The sequence below is a fragment of the Aythya ferina genome (assembly GCF_964211825.1).
Source record: "Aythya ferina genome assembly, chromosome: 12".
NCBI lineage: Eukaryota > Metazoa > Chordata > Aves > Anseriformes > Anatidae > Aythya > Aythya ferina.
Window position 1 is genome coordinate 18,786,250 of NC_140308.1, and position 23,013 is coordinate 18,809,262.

Here is a 23,013-nt window from a genome sequence, read left to right on the forward strand (position 1 = left end):
TTAGGTGACTGTGTGTTGTGTTCTGTATTTGTATTGCAAGAGATGCATCAGTTTTAGAGTATTCTTTAAAACACTAGGAAGACACATGCTTACTACCTATGTAATCACTAACTAGCTATGGAGCATAGCTTTGCAAACAATATAAAAATTAACAAACAACCCCAGCAGGTAGATTTGCTGTACTTGGTAATTCTTAAGACAGTACTAAACTTTAAAAAAAAAAAAAAAAAGTGAGGATATAGTGAATTGTTGTTTAAACTAGTAGCTTGTTTAGCTTGTTGCCAACTGATTCTGCTGTTTGTTACCTTCTTGCTGTAGATAAAGCAATTCTATAGCCCCTTACACAATATTAAACATACTAACACTCAATGTATCCAGAAATCACTAAACTGTGTTAGCCTTTATTCCCATGAACCACCCTCCACTGAATGGTTAAGTGCAAGGATGAGTGGTAGGACCACTATCCTGACTATTAACCCAAAATTAGCTTTTCTGACCTTCCTAATTCTCTGCATCCCTTGGCAAGGTATTTCTTAATAGCTTACTGTCCTCCTTCAAAAGCAAATTCTGCTACCATTTTGGTTTAAGAAGGATTGATTCTGTGATTGCTAGGGAAGTTCTGCAAATCAGGGAAGTACTAACCACTGCCTTTCTCAGTACTTCTCTCATACTGAGCTTCACTCCATCACTTCTGACATTAGTTTTGCCCTCTGACTTGAATTGCCTGCCTTTAATATCAAAATGGCAACAATTTATTGACAGTTGAGTTGTAGTCTGTCTGTAAATTCCATTACTAAAATGTTTTAGGACCAGTTCTAAAGCTTTAGAAGTGGTTTTCACCCAGTAGCGCATTAAAAGGTTGCCACTAAACTCAGTGAGAGTCTGTGTATAACTCTAAAAGTATTTTTATTGAAAGTTCTCTTTTTAAAGCATTTTATTTTTATTACTTTTACCAAAATAAAGCATTTAGCATACAATGTTTTCACACATTTGGGAGACAAATAAATTTATCTTGAATTCTTTCATGCATTAATAGTTCATTTAATACAAAGCTTTTTCTTCAGTGATACTAATTTTAAATACAGTTTGCTTGCTTTTTTTTTTTTTTTTATAAAAACTATTTATGTTGTTATCATGTGTTTCCCTTTATACAGATACTTAAACTGGGAAACTACAGTGATGTGTATTGCTAGAGCTTAAAAAAAGCCATTCTTTCACAATGAAACCTGTGTATCAAGTGGTAAATTAAAACCCAAACAACTAAATGCCTGCTGTTAATTGAACTGATTTTTTTTTTCTAAGAATAACAACTTCTTAATTATTTTACTTCTATTTTGTGTGAAAAAACAACAACAAAAAAAATCTAGGTTTTGCATTTCCACAATTTGGTATGCATTATTTAACTACAGTATTTTCTGAATTTAATTTAGAATTTACAATAAACTTGTTTGTAATTATAAATAAATAAGAGAGAAATACAGTGTAAGATTCTGTCCTTATACCTAAGATACCAGTTATGGTGAATGCATAAATTTAATATCAAAGGTACAATACCATTCTACTTAATTAAGATATCACAGGACTAACTTCATGTGCTTCCAGTATCATGCTGCATAGTTGAGAAAGGAAAATTAAGGTGCACTTCGTGTCTTTAATGGCACTTTTTTTTTTTTTTAGCAAAGGATGGTATACATATTTGTATTACTAGCCAGGGTTACTCTTCAAAACAGTATTTTAATACGTGCATGCAAAATACATAGAACCCTAAATAAAGCAGCAACTCCTATGCTGTATTTGAAGCTTTAGCTAACAGTACAAGGATCATCATTGCTTGATTTCACTTCCCCTTCCAGCAATAAGGTGATCACAGCCTTACTCAAGTAGCTGCATGTTCCCTTTTTTCCGACTGGGTGAGTGTTATAGAATGCAGTCATGTCATCCTGCAGGAAAGAGAAAAGATGTTTCTGTTAAGTGTTGATTATGTAAGGCAGACAAACTCAAGTGAACAGGAGAAACATCATGGATATGTTAGAAATGCAAATGTATTTTTCAAACGGTAAAGTTATAGTATAATTCTGCTCAATTTTCAGATATTTTCTACATGTACTATCTGAACATGTGGAAAACATTAATAAAGCATATTGTAGTATTTATATCCTTTCTGAATTTTCCAGTGCTACTTTCTTCGTATTGTTCAATTGTAATAGAACAATTGCTATCTTAAAACACGCAGATAAACGACTACTGTGTGGTAACTTACTGTGCTACCACAGTATGATTGTGATCCAGGTCCATGAGTGCATGTGCAGAGATACTGACTAAAGAGTTATTTAAAAATAAAAATTGAAGAAGTAAACTAAACCACAGTTAGCATTTCGTTAATCAGATAAGATTAGCAAATAGGTTTTCTTCACTGAACACCTGTTTTGCTCAGTTAATGATGTTAAAACAGCTGCTTTTTCTCCAATTACATATTGGCTGTTATAATAAAGGTTCAACTCTTCAATTCAGGAAACTTTCCAATTATATTATTAAATCAAGGGTAGAAATTGTGTGATGAAACTATGAGACTTCTGTAGTTTTAGGGTGTGTTTGAAATTACTGGAGTAATCACTTTTAATACTAGTTACATGTTCAAAGGGGGAAAAAATCAAAATATTTGCAAACCAGTTGAATGGAAGAACACCTTTCAGACAAATTACGAGTTCTCCTAGCAGTATTTGTTACGAAAACCTGAGACAGAATATCATCAGATAGGCAACAGTTAACTTCCACTGGGCATATACTTTGGAAGAAGGACGCTAATGTTTCAGAAATTTTTCATGTATGTTGTTGTTGGAAATTCCAACTCTTTAAACATACTAATCACAACTCTAAATTGGGATTTCTCTTTAACAGACAAAAGGCATCATTCTAACTAGGTCTTGGTTTAGTAAAAAAAGAAAATTCATCACTTAAATGGAAGCTAGGGCAGCATCAGTACAAATCATTTTTTGCATAGGATTTTTCTTTCAGTTTACAGCCATAGGGATTTCCAGCCTGTCACTGTAATTGGTAGCATATAACAAGATAGCGTGCAGAGCTGGCACTTAATAGCCATTTGTGTGGATGATATGTCTGGTTTTGCTATGGCTGCAACCACAAAATCATTACCCTCACAAAATGATGAGGCCAAAAGAAACATAATTTAAAGAAAACTATGTCCTTTTAAAAACAAAGGTATTGTGCAAGGTGACGTGTTGCTAAGGCTATGTGGCTTTCTTTCAAGTCTCATTACACAAAAGTAGTTACAAGAAAGTGAACCTTAAAACTTCTGAAAAAATACTTGAGCACCACATTCTTCCTCATCTCTAAATAGCTAAACAACAGGCAGTGCTTTTGCATATAAGTGTTATGAACCAATAGGTTTTTCAGGGCTAGCACAGATTTCTCTGAATATATTGTGCACAATACAATGCCAGACCGAGCGAGCAAGAACATCCTCAGTAGCAGAGGGATTTGTCCTACTGCTTGACTCATTTCTTTCTTCAACCAGTCAAGTGAACCTGGCTTTACTACAGAATTACTGAGCTCTGAGGCACCAAAACTTGTAGTGAGACTGCTTACAGCCCTTTAAAGCATAAAACCTGAAATCCTAGTGAAGTAAATCTTAAAAACTACTTGATGATCAAGTTTTGTTTATTTGGTTTTTAAGCCTTAAAGATTAAAAGCTTGCTAGCTTGTGAATGCAACCATAGTGGAAAAATCAGTAGCTAACAGTTTTGGCTTTAAAATTCTTACATTAATATTGTCAATGAGTTCTTTGGTTAATAAATTTTTCTTAGTATCTTAGTAACTAAGATCCTAAATTCATACTTGCTGAGCATTAGGTTTTGCTTCCTTACAAATTTCTGGTATTCTAAACTAGAAAACTATTCTAGTTTTGCACTGCAATTACCTCTTTACTGTTTTAGTGAACATCCTAAGCATTTCAGCTTTATCCGTTTCAGAGCTGGCTAACACTGTGAGTGTCCTTACTCTATTGCTTTGAATTCACAATTACAAATGAAACAAATAAACAAAGTAAGTGCATGTTTTACCTCTGCTTTTAGGCTTTTGGCAGACTTATGCAGCATCTGGGTATATTCATTTGTATTTGTGTTCTATTCTGAACTCCTTATCAATTTGCTTTTTGTTTTTTCTCTGCACAATATTAAAAATAAAGCAAACTTCAACAAGAACAGTAGATGCTATAAGACACTTACTGTCTTATAAAAGTCTTAAAAACAAGTAGTTTACTCACTTGTTTCTCATCTTCCTTTGACCTGTTGTGATCTTTCTGAAAGTCACGAAATGCTTCTTGCACCACTTTGTCCAAGTCCACTTTGTCCTGGAACTCTAACTCTGGATTTCTCTCCAAAATAACAGATATGACCATCAACAACTAGAAGGCAGAAGAAGAAGATGGTAAGACTTCAATTTGTTAAAATTCAGGTTATACAAAAAGCATTGTAAATAACTGCATATGCTTGTTTCAAGCAGGAAGCAATTTAATAGTGGCACAGGTAAGTGTGTAGATAAAAGAACTGTGACTTTTATCAAAGAGTCACTGAAAAAAAGCTGACCTTCATGAAAAGTTAGAATTTCTGGTGACTACCTAGTTAAGGACACTGCAGAAAAGATTGACATTAACATCTCACGTTGGGAGTCAAGTTATTTTCCAGCTTATTCAGTTAAGTGAGAGGCTGCACAAACAATGGTGCTCAGGCAATGGAGAGAGTGAAAAGCAGCAGTGAACCTCAGCTATTGATGTTTTGATGTATACACATGGGATAATTGCACTATGGCAAAGTTCATAAACAGCAAAGCCAAGAGACACAAAAAATGTTGGTTCAAGAAAATGTACAGTTCTTATATCTAAAAGATTTAAAATAGGAAGACAAGTATCATGAGTGACCTATAGAAGTAGGCAGTAGAATCTATATTGGTCATCTTTGTTTTTGATAACTTTGTTTTCTTTTAGCAAAAATTGGAGATGTTCCAGCAAGCAGCATGACCATTAGCTGTTAGCCAGAATTGAGATGGATTTGAATTAATTTTACTGTGGGAAAAAAACTCGCAGGCATCAGAGACACATGCTTGGGATCTAACAATGAACACTGCTGACAGCACAGATGTCAGTTACCAAAGGTACATATGCTCTTGATCTGTTCTAGAAGTATCCATTATTAGCTGCACTGGTGCGGGAAGGAGTTTAAAGAAGTCTCTTGCTTTAAAACCCTAGGAAACTGAAAGTTGAGTCAGTAACACAAAGCAGCTTGCTAGAAAGCTACAGCAAAATGGGAAAGAAGAAGCTATTGCAGGGCAAACTGATGTTTTAGAGCACATTTTTCCCTAGACTTGGAAAATCACTAAGAAAAGGCACAGGCTAAGGACTTAATATAACAATTAGTCTTCGTAAGTATATTGGCACTCTCATTAGTATTTACTTATTTGCTAAAGAAGGAAAACAGTGAAAATTTAATATATTCTGAGCATGCTAACAGTAATCAGTTTAATCACACAAAATGCTTGGAGAAAGCACTGAAGCAATTGTTTGTATTTAAAATTATATTTCTACAAATTTTATTTATTTATTTATTTTAAGCAGAAACACACATGCACATTATGAAATTCCTTCCACTGTAGGCCACATACCTCTACAATAATTTGCCTGTATTCTGGCTGGTCAATATTTTGCAGCATATCTTCAACTAGGAGGGAAAAATTCATTTCGTACATCGTCATATCCGATAAAGTTGGTTGCTGAAAAATGAATAATAATTTTACAGAGAAAAGATTGTTTGCATTAAGTCACTCCCCACCCCAATACAGCCTGTGTGCTTGCTAAATAAATAATACACAGCTAAAAAAATATGACCACTGCAGCATCAAATACGAAGCAGATTTCAGAGCCTGTGACAGCACAGCTTTGGACTCCATGACTTGGAAAGGGCGTCTTAGTCTTATAATCCTACAAAAATGTTATAACAGAAGTAAATTACTTCCATTCTATCCTATTTGCACTTTACTCAGAACAAAAAAGTAAGTATGATTTAAAATATATATATATATATATATTTAAAATTTAAAATTTATATATATATATCAGAAAAGGAACAAATTATCCTGAAGTCATATATTATGGCGTACAATAAATATTACAATTAATGGTGAATGGTATTATTGTTAATGTAGAGCAGAAATAATTGAGCACCTGTGCATGTTTTACCTGTGGTAAAAATTTCCCTGCTACTATTAAACCATTAGGAGTTCTCTCCAAGATCTGCCACACCCTGTCATAGAATCCAGCAGGAGTTCGATTCAGAGAACCGTCTATTTGTCGTCTGTTAAGCCAGCCTCTGTGGACAAATGAAATTGATAGTTGGAAACAAAAAGCTGTTTCAGATTCTGAACCAAGTCACATGTTCCGTGGTATAAGCCAGTAAGGTAAGCAGTGATAGCAAACACCTATTAATGATGCATACACAGTACATGTTGTGCCTGGGATGTTAGGCTCTGAAGAGAATAAAATCACGATGCTCAGAAAGTAGTGGTTAGAATGTCATTCTTATGTGTGTGTTTGTGCTTTATGTACCTGGAGGGAAAAAAAAAGCCACACACACAAAGAAACTGTGAAGTCTATCCATTGCAGTACAGTAAAGGTAATAGACTGAACTCATCATGACTGTCAATTAAGTCGCAGAAGACCAAAACATGCATAAAACAGAAGCCACTGTGTATTTAGCAACAAAATTTGTTTGGTTCCCATGACAGGCAAATTTATAAGCTCAGAAAAAAAAAATCCATTTTATTAACTATCATAGTAAGACTTGTTTCCTCATACCATATAGGCAAAACAAGTGATTATATAAATATAGCTCAAAGAAATTCCACATCCATAAAATATAAAATGTGGTAGGTAGTGGATTAGAAAAAGCTATCATCCTACTTCAAATACCAGGTTAGAAAAATGCATTTCAGCACAATTGCTAAAGGTAGATTAGCATGGGACAAAAACGTCTGATAGATCAGCAACAGAATTCTAAGAACTGGCAGCCATCGATATGATTCGTATTGGTGGTTTCAAAGTACAGGATTAGTCTTGAGTAGCAGTACTGCACATACTTAACAGAAAAGTTTTCCCAAACGTTGTTGTCCACTGTTAGTTTGCAAATTTTTAGTAGAGGAACTGTTTTCATAAGGTAAGAGTACTGACAACTCCCCTTTGAAGCAGAGCTCTGATTACAAGTAAATTAACACTTTTGTTAAGGTTTTGAGAGAAATAACATCAACATCAACACGAGACAGCAACTAAAAAGCTGGTATTAATAACTGCAACAGAGACACTGAAAAGCATGTGAGAAAATACAGAATATATAGTATAGTGGCCTATAGAGAGATTCCACATCATACAAATTAAATAAAAGGGAACAGAGACCACATTAAGGAGTTTGTTTCTCAAGCGTTAGAAGACTACAGATCTAAAAAATAGAATGGATTTAAAAAATAGAGTGGATTTTGAATTGGGCAGGAACAAAATAGTATGATGTGAGCAAAAGTTGTAGTTGCCATCATCTAGTCAGTGAAGGACTAGAAAAATTATCAGCAGTATTATGTGCCAAAGTTTAATCTAATTTAACTAGAAGTAAAACCTATGGGAGGACTTTTAACTTCAGTCTTTTCAATATAGGTAAGTGGAAATATTGTAATTTTAACTTTTTTTTCTTGCATGCCTGCATCACAATGAATGCTCTTTCTGGCAACTTATAATCCTTTCTCCAAACTGTAACTAGTTTCAGGCAGCAAAGCTCTCTCTTCAGTATTCTAGAGAAAATCCATTCCCAATTCATATAAGCTAGAAAAAAAATGCCCTGAGCAGCAGACAAACTTAATTTTGTCTTCCTTAAGATGAGTTACTTAAGTAGGCAGTATTGACTAGTTCTGACTCCTTTCCCTACATTGAGGAATATAATGCTTCACAGTATTGCCAAATCATATAGATTATTACTGTAAGTTAAGGCTTTCACAAGGATAAGGGTGAAAAATTAAGCTGCACTACAAAAGAAACAACTGTAAAACTTGGATACAGATGAAAGAATGAAAAAGTGCACCTTTTCTACCTCTCCTTAAGTAAGTGTTACTACTGATTGCAGATACCTGCTGATTTAAGATGTATACAAAGTATTTCAGAAATGCAAATTACTTGAACAGTCTATTAGGAATGAGGACAGGTGACACGAACTCCACGCATCTCATTACCTCCCCTGCTGCTGTGGTTGAAGAATATCCAGCAAAAGCTGCTTCACTTCACTAGGGGACATCTGGTACAGGTCCTTGGCTGGCATATCTCCGGCACGGAATTTCAATTCATACTTCATAGCATGGATAATCCATCTGCAGTAAAGGGAGGAAAACATTCATTAATTAAATACAACATTTGCAAAGATAAAAATTTAGTCCAGTAAAATACCTCAAGAAAATTCCACGTCATCCTGTTTGTATTCTTTTGCTGTCAGGACATGGTTATAGCATCAAATACTCTACTGTTCTTACTGTTTTGTGGCATTTGCTCAGATTTTGCGTTTGTTTGCCTTATGACTTTCAGTTTATATCATATTGCATAGTTTTTAAGAAATAGGTTGTGAAGCATACTTTTCACAGGGAAGATATATTCACTACATATCTTCCTACATTCCACGTTCATTAAAACAAAATTTACCTGATTTCTGATGTTACAATTCCTACTCAAAATTATGGTCTTGACAGTATGTGCATTTTGCTGATGAGCTTAGGAAAGAAAATTAAATTGTTTTACATTGAAAAAAACTTCAAGGCTTATTATAATAGTTTTAGCCTTTGAAGCCCCTTTTTGCAGTCTATCACAGTTCTTTTGCTACTCCTTTTTGAAAATAAATTGATTAAATAAAACCTTAGAAACTGATGATTTTTCAACCTTAGGGACTTGAGAATCAGGACTTTGCAAGTTATTGATGGAAAATGCTGGTTTTTCTTCTGCACATAATATAAAACAATGCTGCAGCTTCAAATGTAATATTAAAGATGAAATAATACATATGAAGCAGAGTAACTGAACATCCACATTGTTTTAGTTCAAGTAGCTATTTCTGTCAAAAGGGTAAAGAAACTTCACTAGTTTTTGTTCACATGGCCTACCATACAACACACAATCAAGTCTGGGATATGTCAAAAGAGCTGTTTTACTCTGTTTATCAGAGAGAAAAGTGAAGTATTGCTAAAATATTTACCTTGTCAGCAATATAGCCACATTCTGAAGGTATGTTATTACTTGACCTACAAAGACTTTTTGTTTCCCTAAGTCAAGTCACAGACTTTTGTACTGAAGGATTTTTTTAATATAACTGCATAGAATTTTGTCAGGCCAACTAATTCCATGTTGTTTTACATTTGAGGTTTCTAGGATCATTCACTGAAGGTACAAGATGTGAGGAGAGTATGAGGCAACATGGGCATGCTACATTGTCCAGAACACACTGCTTTTACTTAGTTTACTGTGTGAATAGCATTTGTCTCTTGTTACTAAGATTAACAAACAGAACTGACTGGAATTGTTGTGTTTTTCTCAAATACATCTTTATGCAAGTCATTCGGTAGTCTTTTCTGTTTACACTGGGCTATGTGACATCGCAAAGTGAGGAGTGGACCTCCTACCAAACTTCACAGATAAGGGGTGGGTAGAAGTTGGTTGATTGGAGGTTTTTACAGTAATAGGACTGTCAAGAACTTGATCTATTTCAACACAAAACCCTGAAAACAAATCAATAACAAGACACTAAATCAAATCATTATCAAACTGGAACACTCGTTCTGTGAGAAGGTTAATAATTCTGCTCACTGGAGTGGGTGATAACACTAGAATAAAAGGAAATTGAATCTCTAGAATTAAGCTTGGAAGAAAGAAAACAAAAAACTGCAAAAAGGGATTAGTTGCAGAGAATGAGGAAGAGGAAGAGGAGGAATAACATGGACCTATAGAGGCTACAGAAAGTGTATTTAAGTGAAAGATGTACTTGCAGGTAGATGTAACACAGGTGATTTGATTGAGAAGGTTTTGGTTTTATAATGACTGGGGAGTACTTCTAATGTAGTAATAGGAATCTTACATGGTAGAAAAAAGACTGCTGGTATCTACCTCCAGTGCTGAAATGTCAAGTGTTCCGTATTTTTTGATAGGGAAAACATAAGTTCTAAGCTTAAAGGCTATTCACTAATTCTGTAAAGTTCAGTCAGTAGCACCTGTCCTCTTCATAGAGGTTACTTAGCCAAATGCATTTGTCTGTTCCTAACTGTGAAAAAATAGATAGCACTGTAGATAGCAATGTAAATGCAGATACCATGGAATATGATAGCACTGAAGCATGAACTATTTGCAGTCATATTATCAAAGAACTAAGAAGAACAATCAATTTGGTAAATGATGTTTCAGGCTTGAATCATGTTTGTGGTTCCTAAACTATATATAGCTTAACCTTGATAAGCAGTCAAGAAGCATTGTGCATGTCTGTAATAAGGATAGTAATTTTTCATTTTCAAGAATAAAAGACTTTTAGCATCACATTATAGGATCAATCAGGTTTTTCTTTACCATGGCAGATGCATGTTTGTGTAGAGATCTGCTCTTGAACTATGTCTTCATTATGCCAGATGTTGGATACTCAGATTCACTACCTAGGTGCCTTACAATATTCTAGGGATGTCTGAAATGCTACACGCATTTGAACTACAGAAAGCTTTTGTTACCTGAAGTTCCCATTACAGAGAACGCTGTAGAAGAACAAGCTATCTTTTTATGCAGCTTATTGTGCTGAAGCTCTGAAAAGAAATAGTTTAAGTATCTTGAAACACCATCTCCAAGGGATTTGTTGCTCATGGTTACTGGACTTTTAAGACTGAATTAGACAAAATTGTATTTCAAGCTCATTATATTAAAACTATATTAAAAGCTCAGCACTTACTGGAAACTACAGAATGCAACTACAAGCACATCTTGTCTTGGAGGATTTTTTCATTTCAGAAGGGAATCAAATTCATGCTGTATCTTTCCTAGATTGTTCCATTTATAAAGTCTCCCCCCTTTTACCCATTCGCCCCAAACCTACATACACAAGTATCTGCTTGAGTGAGCAAAAAGTGTTGAAAAGCTTTACTGCCACTGACTGCTAGGTGATCCAGGTAGAACATTGTGCCTGTTGACTACTGGCAGGACAGGGTGACCTGGAGGTTGCGTGCTTACTACTAACCATTTGTTGTACAAAATGCATCTGTAAAATCCCACTACAGTGTTTTTGGTTTTGAAGCCCTAACCTGATAAAAATCAAGCATTTAGAAACCCTACAGTTCACCACATTAACGGAAAGCTTCAAGTAAGATATTATAGGGACCACCATTCCTCCACTTTATACTGTTGACTGGCAAATATAAGGCCTGTTATGTACCCACTTTTGGCATGATAATTTAAAGCAGGCTTCCTAGAAATGTAAAATTGAAGCATACCCATTTTGCTGCATCATATTATATATAACCTTTTTTTGCAATGTAACAATCTCTGTTGAAGCGTATATATTCCCCTGCAATTCTAGTAGTAAGCAAAATAGATAGTTTACTGACCCAATTCGTATCTTCAGCATGCCACTGAAAAGTTCAGGTGAATTTGATATGATCCAACCAATATGGATGACGAGTTCCTGCTGAACCACAGCTTCTCTTTCATCTTGTAGATGACATTTTTCATAGATGATGTTCTTAATGACTCCTGGGGATAAGGGATTAGAAATGACTTCTTCCTCTTGGCCAAAAGCTCCAAGTGTCACCTGCAGTATATTGAAGACAATTCAGAGGATTTAGACAGGAATAAAAACACCATAGAAGGAATTCATAAACTAAACTTCATGAGCTCTGCTTTTCATGCACAAGTTTCACAACACAAAAATAATTGGATGTCAGTTCTTGACAGTTGCTAACAGTGTTAGGCAGATGCTATTAAAATAACAAAACTCAGTGAAGACCACAGTAAAAATGGAGATTTTTTTTCCCATATGGAAACAGAAATGCAAGAATGTTGCTTTGGGTTCAACATTGGGTGTATAATCAAGCCTGGACAGCAGGTTTAGATGTTGTTTCATTTCTGGCATTGAGCTTTGGAGCTTACTTAAAAATAGGAATTTGCTTCATTCTGAATTTTGTTTTCTTATTTCTAATAGCATCCCAGAAGTTACAGCCTTCATTTTAAGAAATTATATTATAATGCTGGTACTGGATTGTTCAACCACAAAAAATTAAATAAAGATTAATAAATAAAACTTTAATTTGCTTTTAATCTAGTGTCAATGAAACACAATAACACTATTTTTTCTCCTATAATAAAGATATTTATTATAAAGGGATTGACAAATGCAAGTTTGGTTATAAACAGCTGAAAATCATGCTACATGCAGATGCACCTTCCTCTATGCCTGCACAGTGCTAGAGGCACACACACAGACCTCAGTCTGGAGTATAATAGGGACATAGTAAAATTGCATATACATATATATTTTATTCTAAAAATACATAATATTCAATTACTACTACTTGGAAATAGTTCTGCATAAATTTAATTAATACTACTGTACTGGGAGAAAAATTTAAAAGTCCTCCATAGGAAGGGAAGAAACGATGATTAAAGTCTGCTTGGAGCAGAAAACTAAAATCTATAAAAATTTATTAGCCTATAGTATATCCAAATATTAAATATATTTTGATTTTCTCTAGCTTTTTCTTCTTCAGAAAGGATATTTTAAACTATTGGGTACTTTTAAAATAAGCATCTGCAGCCTTCAAAATGAAAAAAGGCCGTTTATTTATTTTCTGTTATCACTCCTTAATACATTTCTGAAAATTGAAGACTTACCTGCTTGCCCTGAACTAAAACATTAGTAATAGATGGTGCAAGGCTGTCCACTAGTTTACCTAAAAGACTTGCTGCGAAGCGCACAACAGACCTGAGGGTAGAAAACAGAGCAATCCCACTACATATCAAAAGCTAGTTTAATGAATTCATATATAATTTTGAAGTATGCCACAGCATTCATAGCTCCCCAAATTAACTGAATACATACAATATTTATAATGTGGAATTCAGATCAGATTTTTATATTCTCTTGTCTAGATTTTCATTTTTTAGTCTAGATATAGGTTAATGGATCAAAAATAAATTAGTTAGAACTCATTAAACTACAGATGCCATAAAAAGCCTGTTCTTTTCTCCGCATCATCTTGAAAAGCATGAAATGCCAACTTCTCTTTTGTGACATTTTCTTCATTGTGCAAGATAAGCAAACAAAAATAAGGTAACTTTTTAGGCCACGTCACAAAGATGTTGCAAGAGAAAGTACAACATGTAACATGAAGGCTTTGATTTCTTTTCCAGTGAGGTAATGTTTTACACGTACTGCACGGAAAAAAAAGACTTGTGTAAACTGCTTGGTTTCAGATGGGCTGTGTGTAAAAAAACAATTTTATATATCAACAAGACGTTTAAAGATATAAATATCTTTAATTACAATTTTTCCTGATAAAATGCAAACTTAGTAGACCTGTATTCAAGCTTTTCTAGCACAGGCTTTGAGGTTGCTAAGAATCATTCATTACCAGAGATAATGAAAGAGTTGTAATATCCTATAGTGTTAGTATAAAATTCAAACAGTCGATGTTGATTCCTGTGAATATTGCTACGCACTTTTTAAGATCAAGAGCAAAGCATCTCAAAAATGCATTAGCTGATACCATCAAAATGCAAAAAAGCCAAAAAGTCTCATGGAGTTCCATTTCAGACCTCTGGGCACTTTACCTGTTTCCCATGTACCAGTAAAGTAGTAATATGTGGGGCTATAGAAGAAGAAAATTTCTGTGCAAATGCAGCACTGTAGCGCAACACCAACCTATATGTATGTCACATGGCAATCATGGAAGAGAAATGAAAAACAGTTTACATATTTTGTTCCTAAAATACTTTTGGTTATTATTCCTTAAAAAAACACAGTCAGGGTATTTTGGTTCTACCTTACTATCGGCAAAGGCCCATTTCACTACATGAACTAACTAAAATGAAAAATGGTTTTTAAATTTATAGTCTCTTCTGTTATGAATAGTTACAGAGCGAGAGAACAGAATTCAGGACAGGCTCAACTCACTTCTTTGATAATAAGAAATGACATTTCTACTGAGCTTCAAGGCAAAGTAATTAATTAACAACATGTAAATACTAGCCTAGTTTCTGAAACCTTCTGAAGTTATTGTGACAAAGTCAGGCTCAAAGTAAATTACTTCAGGGGAAGTAAGCAAACTGCGTAAGTGTATCAACTTAACTGATTTGTATTTGATCACCAGACTTGCTACAGAAAGCTAATAGAATTATTTTACCATACCATGGAAGAAATAAGAATATTAGTATTCTTATTTTTTCCTCATTATTTGAGCTTAACTAGAACTGTACATCTCCAATAATTCTCATAACAAAAACAGCTTGCTATTCTGCATTTCAAAAAACAATGCCAAGGAAATAATTCTCATTTTTGTTTAAGCATTACAGACAAGATCTTCAGCTGCAATGAAACAATACAGTATTGTCAGTAAAACTGTCCTTTCTTCCCCTTCTCTAAGCATGTAAGGGGAACCAGCTTTACTTTCTGTAAACACACTAGGAAAAAAAAAAAAAAGAAAGGTGTAAACCAAAAGGAACATAATGACATCTCTATACAAACCAGAGTTTTTTGCTGCCAGCTCGTCTATAGATTCTTTCAATATGTTCACGAACAGTACCTAAACACATTTTTTAAAATAAAAAATAAATCAAAAAAACAAAATCAAACAAAAAAAATCCACATTAAAGAGATGCATACTTTTTCTTTTAATATAAATAAGGCAATTTTGATTAGACCAGATAATTCTGAATCAGCTCTAGCAAAGCACTTAGGTATTGTGCTTAACATATAAGACTTAGATACAATTAAGTCCCCTATCATTCAACTGTATGCTGTTACACAAGAAGCCAAACCAAACTTCAGCTGGACTTTCTGCTCCTGTTATGACATAGCTCATTGTTGGGATAAATTGGGAAAATCAATTTATGCAATGATTTGGCCTAGAAGGTACATCTCCATGGTAAGGTACATCCTCATCAAACTGCAGATTATGTTTTGGTTATGGGATGAAGCACTTTCTCGTGCTAAAGCAGCATCAGTCATGTCTTGTGTTTGACAGTGTAGTTCAGTCGAGTGATGCTATGTTTGGACAAAGGTTGTCATTGTGATATCCAAGAGATGATTTGTTTTCAACTTTGTATACGAACAATAGATCACCTGATTAATCATCCGAGACTTGAGGCTTTCCTTTTACAGGAAGCTGGGAGAGTATGAAAGAGAGGGGTTTGCACTGCTTTGTGGCTCTTCCCTGAATTACCAAAACAAAGTGACCACAAAGATACCAAAGGTACAGTGTGATCTAGCTTTGGTATTCGGGTACATTAGAGCACTACTCTAGTGAAGCTAATTATTACTTTTGCAAAGTACTGGGAATATTTGACACATACACACGACATAATTATTACTGCTACTTTCCCTCTCTAAGCTGATTTTCTGTCTGCCAAAAACAAAGAGAACATTTTGTTAAGTGCTATATATTAGACTAGCATGAAGCTGTACAAAAATGACTTAAAAAAGATGGCAGAAAATGAGAAGAGCACTGCTTCAAAGTCAAAGCAGACAGTCCAGAATTTGGAAAAGACAAAGTACAGGGGGATATTACATTAATAAGAAGAGAGAGCATTCTTGTGTCAGTCCACAGTTGATCATACTGCATCAGCTTGGTGTAATGGTATCTCTCCAGTTGTACAGGGATCAAGTGGGAACCATTATGTTGAAAGTAAATATGGTGACAAATATATTATTTAAGCTTCAGTTAGCTTCTAAATTTTAAATTCTCAGATAGAATGTCAGTGTTTCTGATGCCAGACACTGGTAAACGGTAAATTCATCTGTAGCAACAACAGTGGAAGTTGACTCAAAATCATAGCTAGTGCCTGTCAGCTGGAACACACAAGGTTCTTCAGCTTTTAATTTCAGATTTATTTTTTATTGATTGTGTGATTATTTAATGTCAATTTCAGTAATCTCTAACTGTAAGAGGACAGGAACTTTTAGTCAGTGACTCTGACTGTTTAAAACAAGGTGCATATTAATGAGGTTATCACCATCTACTGTTTCATACTGGATTGCACAAGATATCTATACAAGTTAGGTCTGAACAGTCAGAGGCACAACAACACTTCTTTGACCTAAACGGTGTCAGTGGTCAAACGCGGTTATGTTGGTTGCTTACACAGTAAGTCTGCCTCAAGTTGTTCCCAGTGCGCGGAAGGACACGACCTACTAAGAACCAAAGAAAGCTACTGAGGCTCTTGAAGTCCAACGACAGTACAGGCAGTGGTGGTGAAAAGCCTGCTGCATGTGCTCAGACCATGACTTCGGATTGACACTGTATTTCAACAATACACTGTGCATCAAACAATGATTTTTACTCCACTTTACATTGTTTTCTATGACATTCTTAGTACAGCAGTACTGACATAATGTGTATTTATATCAAAACGACAATTCTTCATCACAAGAAACAGCTGTCCTCTATCAAAATTATGAAGCAGGGATCTATAACATGAAGTGCTAAGTTACACTGCTTGAGGAATAACTAAATGAGTATTATTGAATCTTAATGTTCCTCTTTTTCCAAGAAGTACTCATACATAGTATGAGGTAGCTAACAAAATCTGTGGGGAAAAAAACAAAGCAAAACAATCTTGCAGCACAAGCTGCAAGTCCAAGTAGCCTGTTCTGGATTATTTTACATGAGTTTAAATCTTGTGTTGTAACCCAAAGCCGTAATATAAAATTCAAGTACAATAAACTTTACAGATATATTGAAATAACAACTGATTACCTAAGATTAAAATGAAAAATTCAATATAGTTTCACACATTTCAGACTAAATGTTACAAATGCGCAAATTTGTCTTTAGTTTCAGTTTTATATACAAGGTCAAATCCCCAATTTCTTACATGCATGTGTTCAGAATTACAAATAGAGACAGCAACTGCATACGATACAGAAGAGTTCATATGCTTAGCAGCTCATTCCTCACCACACTGTGAATTTGCATGTCCCATTTAATGCAGCAATTGCTTTAATGGCAAAGAAAATAGCTACAGAACTGCTTGCATGCACAGCCATTATTCATGTTCATTACAACTAAAAATACAGCTGCTTCCTGAAATATTCAGGATACTCAAATGACAGAAGCTCCTACCTTCCTTGGTGATAAAATTCGGTCCTTCCCTTTTAAGCAATATACTTGAAAGTAATGCTTGACTTGCAAGGCAATTGCAGTCCTTAAAAAAACAGCAACAACATAACCACAAATAGCCTTCAGATTTTCAGTGAAGCAAAAAACAGAAAAGCTATTAAAAATATTAAGTGAAAACAAAAGGCCTGTAATAATTTGGCCTCAGAAATGTTTCCCGATTTTCTGCTCGTGGGTCCTGTCGTTTACAGCTGAAATTCTAGTAATATCATAGGGAACCATATAGAATATTTTCTGTGCTCCTGCTGGGCACTGGATCTAGAAACAGTCACTGGCAGTTTTCTTCTAGATACAGGAAAAACAACAGATTGGACTTTCCCTCAATATCATTAAGAAGTTATCAGTTTATCAGTGAACATCGACTGTTGAAGTCTTTTGGACTTCAGTCTAGAAATAAAGTATTTATTTATTCATAAGATGCATGACAAATTGATCCCCTTTTTTTGGTCATTTATTACCAAAAGATTTGGATAGCTGGGGGAAATGGAAGCCAACAGTTACAGCATGACAAGCCAGAAAGTACTGGTAAGTATGAAGAGGCACATAAGACGTTTTATGTCACTAGCCGTATTATTAACATTGAACCATAGCAGTCATCATGTTGATCTAATTAGGCCACTATGTACCAGTATACAGTATGTTATTTCATGAGAATGAAGTTACACTGCATTTTTATCAAGTTTTCTTACATTAAGTTTCTGCAGAATCTCATATGTTGACTTGTTTTTCCAGTCATTAATATTTACGTCTGGTTGCTGCTCAAGTTCAGAAGCGTTTGGAGTGCTAGACTGTCTCTTGACTTTTGAATGTTTTGGAAGATCCAGCTCCTCCAAACTCTTAAATACAGGAACCCTGAAAAATAAGTATTTCATTTCTTCACAGTTCAAAAAAACATTTTAATTATCAAATACTTCATCATTATTATTTACACATAGCCTTACTCTTCTGTTTCAGTGATTCTTAGGAAGTCAAGTTGCTCAACAACTGCTCCAGATATTAACGTCTGAAATGAAAAATTTGACAATTAAAATTTAAAAAGAGGCAGAAATGTACGTAAGTATATAGTTGTTGTTTGATCTAGGAGCCATGTTCTCCATATGATGCTGAAACATTTCCAGATGTTTCCATCTGGAAAGTAGCTTCTATACAGTTCCAAATATTTTTACAATCACACGGTGTTTTTCCTTTTTTCTTAAGATCTCACTTAGGACAAAAGAAGTCTCTCAGGGCTGCTTTCTCTTTTATGCTGGGGTTCTGCTGTTCCTGTTATGTGCCTGGAACATACACCTTAACCTACCAATATCCAGCTCTGCTCCCCCAAAAAGCACACCTGACGAAAATACCTGAGATCAAGGATTCACATTCCTTAAGAGTCCAGCATGATACCCCTGTTCTGGATCATAATGCTTTTTGTTTCAGGTACATCTGAAGGATGGCTACTTTTCCTGTCAGTCTTACTGGTCTTTCAGGAAAGCACAAAATAATAGCACTTTCTACTCTGTAGTCATTTCTTAATGCAAGCATGCCTGCCCTGAAGTGTACAGATCAAGTGCAGCTTATGATTATTTCTCTCAGAATATTACAAACATGAAACTCAGTGTTTCATATATATAATGTAGTAATTACAATTAATTCACTCCATTCTTTTATGAAACATTATACCACAATATTTTTAAGAATGCTTTTTGATGATTCTCATTAGCTAAACAAAATTGAGCACACTCTGAATGTTTAAGTTCCATTTTCATTGTATACAAGTTTGCAGTAAAATATAGATATTGTAAAATGACTGAAAATAAAAAAGGCAGAAGTGTTAAAAGGGCACACATTTTTAAATGAAATCACATTTTGTGTACTTTACAAGAAAAAGGAGCTTTCATCCAATTTGAGACACACATCCTATCTCTAAGCACTTTTAGACATATGCATCTAAATGAAGCGGATGAAGACTTCACAAAGATTCGATATATCTTCTGTTGGAATGCATGAATTATTTAAGAAAACACCACAAGTTAGACACATCCCTTGTTCTTGCCCCAACTTCTCCCCCATAATGAAAAGAAACTCTTTCCAAAACACAAGTATGCATTAAAATTGAGAGATTAACGGCTAAACTGATAGAGAAAGCATACTATATTCTACCAATAATTGCACTGACCACCAACATGTACCATTCCTTTATAAAAAGGGGAAGAGGGGGAAGAGAAGTAAAGGTTTTGGAAACCTGTGAAAGAGAAAGGGAAGTTAACAATAAGTAAGAGATGCAAGGCAATTTCCATCTAACCCAAACCATTTTGTATATCCTTTGCTCACTGCCGTAACAGGAATTATATCTTAATAATTAATATGCTACAACATAACTAAAAATATTGTAGTTTTACATAAGGAGATGTTAGTATTTATGGATGTGGTAAAGATTTCTCTCTGGAAAAAGCATAGGACATTTTTTTATTTTTATTTTTTTAATAGATTTCACTCAGAAGTCTTCAGGGGGGTTGAACAAGTATATAACTGTATTTACATTACAGCCCTGTTACACTAACAAGTCTCTCAGTTGCAGATCCCTGGGAACCTTGGAAGTGAATTCTGCATAATTCTATCCATCTTGTGTATCTACAGAAGTTGTAAGACCTTCAATTCTGCAGCATTAGCTGTCATAAACCAAATCTGGCTTCATTTTGCTTTCCAAGAGATTGTTTTGAAGTTTTGGGTTAGAGCATGGTTATACACAAATTCATCAGAACTGAAGCAGTGACAATAACCAGTGACAAAGCTGGGAAGGTAGATAATGCCTCTGCTAGACCAGTCATCAATGGAATAATTCAAATAACTACAACTTTAATCTGGCACCAGAAGACAGCCTGAGGCAGGTATCTGCAATCCTTCCTCCCCTGTCTTGCACTCCTATCCATGCAGTTCCTCTCCTGGCTCTGGTGCACGCCCAACTCACAAAGCACAGGGCATATGGCTTCCTCTAAGTGCCAAAAGCAAGGCATTAGATCACTTAACTAGTTTCAATGGTAAATCATGGCTTTAGTTAACAGATATAAATTTAGACAGCTCACGGTAAAAAAATTAAAGCATTTTATCTCATACAGCTTTTTTTATTAGTAGTTTTTATTTTTTAAAGTTGCATTAAAGCCAAATATTTGTATGTAGTTTTCCCATTATTTCCACAGGGACTTTATCTGTGTCTTTGGTCCTCCCTCTGACAAAAAAAGGGGTTCTTCAATAGGTATAAACTAAGATAGCGCATGCAAGTACCTAAAAACAGCACCTGACTCAATAATTTTCACATTTTAATGAAGTAACGTTCCTGCTATAAGATAAATTCAAACAGTAAAGATGTTAAAAAAAAATAGACCTTTGTTCTTCTAAAGATTTTAATATATGTGAAATACCTTTTTTCCTGTTGATAATCAAATCAAAAGAAATCCCTTAATGCTTGACATCATGGATTTTTTTCTTTGGTGGTAATTTCACAAGACATCTGAACATAAAAAAAACCCTCCTCCCTTCTGAAAATCCTCTGTGAAGATTAACGCTTTCAAAAGCCTCATCAAAAGGAATTAAAATAAGCCCATGTTATTTCATAGATAAAAGAAAAACTGTACCAAACATCTTGGTCGTTGACTTCTTAATTTTATGATACCAAGTAAAATGTTCAGAAGTCACATGAAAAGCACAAGTAATAGGAACATATTTACCAATCTTAGGAAATAAGAACACTCAATTCAGGATGAACATCATACCTGTACTCTGTCAACATGAACTTTCACTCCTCCAACAATCCCCTTTTTAAAGGCTGCCAACATATCTAATATCGGATTGAATCTGCTCCCTCTGAAATTTTAAACAGAGCCCCATTAATTTTCCAACGAGGTAAAAATGACACTGAAAATGATGCTTTTATCTTTCTCTACCTTATATTGTCTTCACGGATAAGTACAACAAACAGTGGACGACCATGCATTTTCCAGTATTGCTTAATGAACTGCAGCGCATTCTAGGTAAGAAAAAAGGTTAGTCGCAAAAAAGTACACAAGCACAATGTACTAGAGCACACAATCTATGATATTAGAAGAGCTATCTTAAAGTAACAGCACTGAAGAACCCAAGAGGCTACAAGAAACTTGGCTAATAAATAAAACACCAAGACTTATAGATTTCTTCAAAGAACATGTTGTTTTCAAGTACTGCTTATTCACAGATTTTCAGAAAACACTCCTGATCACAGACTAAATCTGTAGACAGACTACATGTTATGTCCTAGGAAGTATGCACAGGAATCCAAGTCCTGAATCATTGCATGGAATAACCAGCGGCACCTTCCATGCACTGGAAGTAGTTGCTCAAGCCCAGAGCACTTAACAAGTAAGCTGCACACCGCTGTCATCCTTAAAGTTGGGTAAGAACAGCAATTTTTAATATTTGTGCCAAGTTTAGTAATATGAAAGCTTCATCTGGAGGAAATATTTCCCATAAGCAGTCCAGTCTCCCTCTTTTTTGCAGCCTCAAACATCTGTTTTCCCAAAACAAAGGATAATTTGCCTGCTGCACTACAGCATTCCCGATCACTTTAAGGTGAGTTTCTTTTGTTAAATAAAGATACTCTCTAGAATTCATACTGGTCTGATAAAATATTCATCTTAATACTCTTTCCAACATGAATTGCAAGTTTATTTTTGTATTAAAAGAATACACACTACACGGTGTTCACCTTGCACATTTGTATTTTATCTAACTCCACAGTTTATTCTTCTGCAGACTCCATTTTTGTCAGTTTCTCAAAGGAGAAGTTAAGATAGATCTGTCTTACCTTAATGTCATCAATCAGCATCATAACATCCTGAGACATGTAGAAATCACTTAGATCAAAAATGATCGAGTAGCAAACTACGGTCTTTCCTAGTATTCGATAAATCTATTGGGAGATAAAGCTTCCATTAATCTTTTCTTTAAAATATTTGGAACATTAAAGTAGCCGAAAAGGTAAAAAATGTATTTTGAAACTATCAAAGAAATAATGAATTGTAGAACAGTTATATTAAAACAAAAACGAACAAACAAAAAACCCTACATATCTAGTTTTAAGCGCTCTGGTTTTTATAAGGTATGCAGATCTACACTGTATTCCAGTTAAACTGTCTCACTTCATCACTAATCCTGTTTTGGCCAAGTTTTACTGTAGCTAGATGCCTAAAAAACATGACAGTTTTAATAGTAACATGGAACATGTGCGTTCTTAATAGCAAAATATGTTAAAAAGACTTAAAAAGTAAGACATATGCATAAAATAAAATTACACTTAAATTCTGTTTAAAACAGTTCAGAGACTAATGCAATGTTTTTCTGAAATTGACATTAATAACAATTATATAAAAATTAGAAAATTTCTTGCAACAACCTTTGATGTTCCAAGGCATCCTATAGGCCTGTCCGGTCTTCCAGATAATCCCAGTTTGTCATTGACTCCCAAATGAAAGTAAGCCTGTGAGAAATAATCACAAAAACTGAAGAAAACCTATATATGACTTCCTTATACTCACATACGAAACTGTC

The 23,013-nt window shown here is 34.6% G+C and overlaps 1 protein-coding gene across 8 annotated transcripts in view; it reads right to left on the minus strand.

The window, feature by feature from the left end:
- Window positions 1-1,073: 1,073 nt before the first annotated feature.
- PHKB (phosphorylase kinase regulatory subunit beta) overlaps window positions 1,074-23,013 on the minus strand; it is a 77,660-nt gene continuing 55,720 nt past the window's right edge. For 7 of the 8 annotated variants that reach the window (XM_084533158.1, XM_084533151.1, XM_084533155.1 and 4 more), the window contains 15 exons: window positions 22,859-22,942; window positions 22,271-22,375; window positions 21,375-21,457; window positions 21,204-21,294; window positions 18,393-18,454; window positions 18,141-18,303; window positions 17,398-17,479; window positions 14,802-14,859; window positions 12,950-13,040; window positions 11,668-11,870; window positions 8,281-8,415; window positions 6,251-6,380; window positions 5,677-5,784; window positions 4,283-4,423; window positions 1,074-1,940 (listed from right to left, as the gene is read on the minus strand). In XM_084533158.1, the coding sequence (XP_084389284.1) occupies window positions 1,803-1,940; window positions 4,283-4,423; window positions 5,677-5,784; window positions 6,251-6,380; window positions 8,281-8,415; window positions 11,668-11,870; window positions 12,950-13,040; window positions 14,802-14,859; window positions 17,398-17,479; window positions 18,141-18,303; window positions 18,393-18,454; window positions 21,204-21,294; window positions 21,375-21,457; window positions 22,271-22,375; window positions 22,859-22,942 (1,674 nt within the window). In that variant the 3' untranslated portion in view covers window positions 1,074-1,802. Of the gene's footprint in view, window positions 1,941-4,282; window positions 4,424-5,676; window positions 5,785-6,250; window positions 6,381-8,280; window positions 8,416-11,667; window positions 11,871-12,949; window positions 13,041-13,888; window positions 13,980-14,801; window positions 14,860-17,397; window positions 17,480-18,140; window positions 18,304-18,392; window positions 18,455-21,203; window positions 21,295-21,374; window positions 21,458-22,270; window positions 22,376-22,858; window positions 22,943-23,013 lie in introns of all 8 variants that reach the window. The other variant, XM_084533152.1, reaches the window with a different exon arrangement.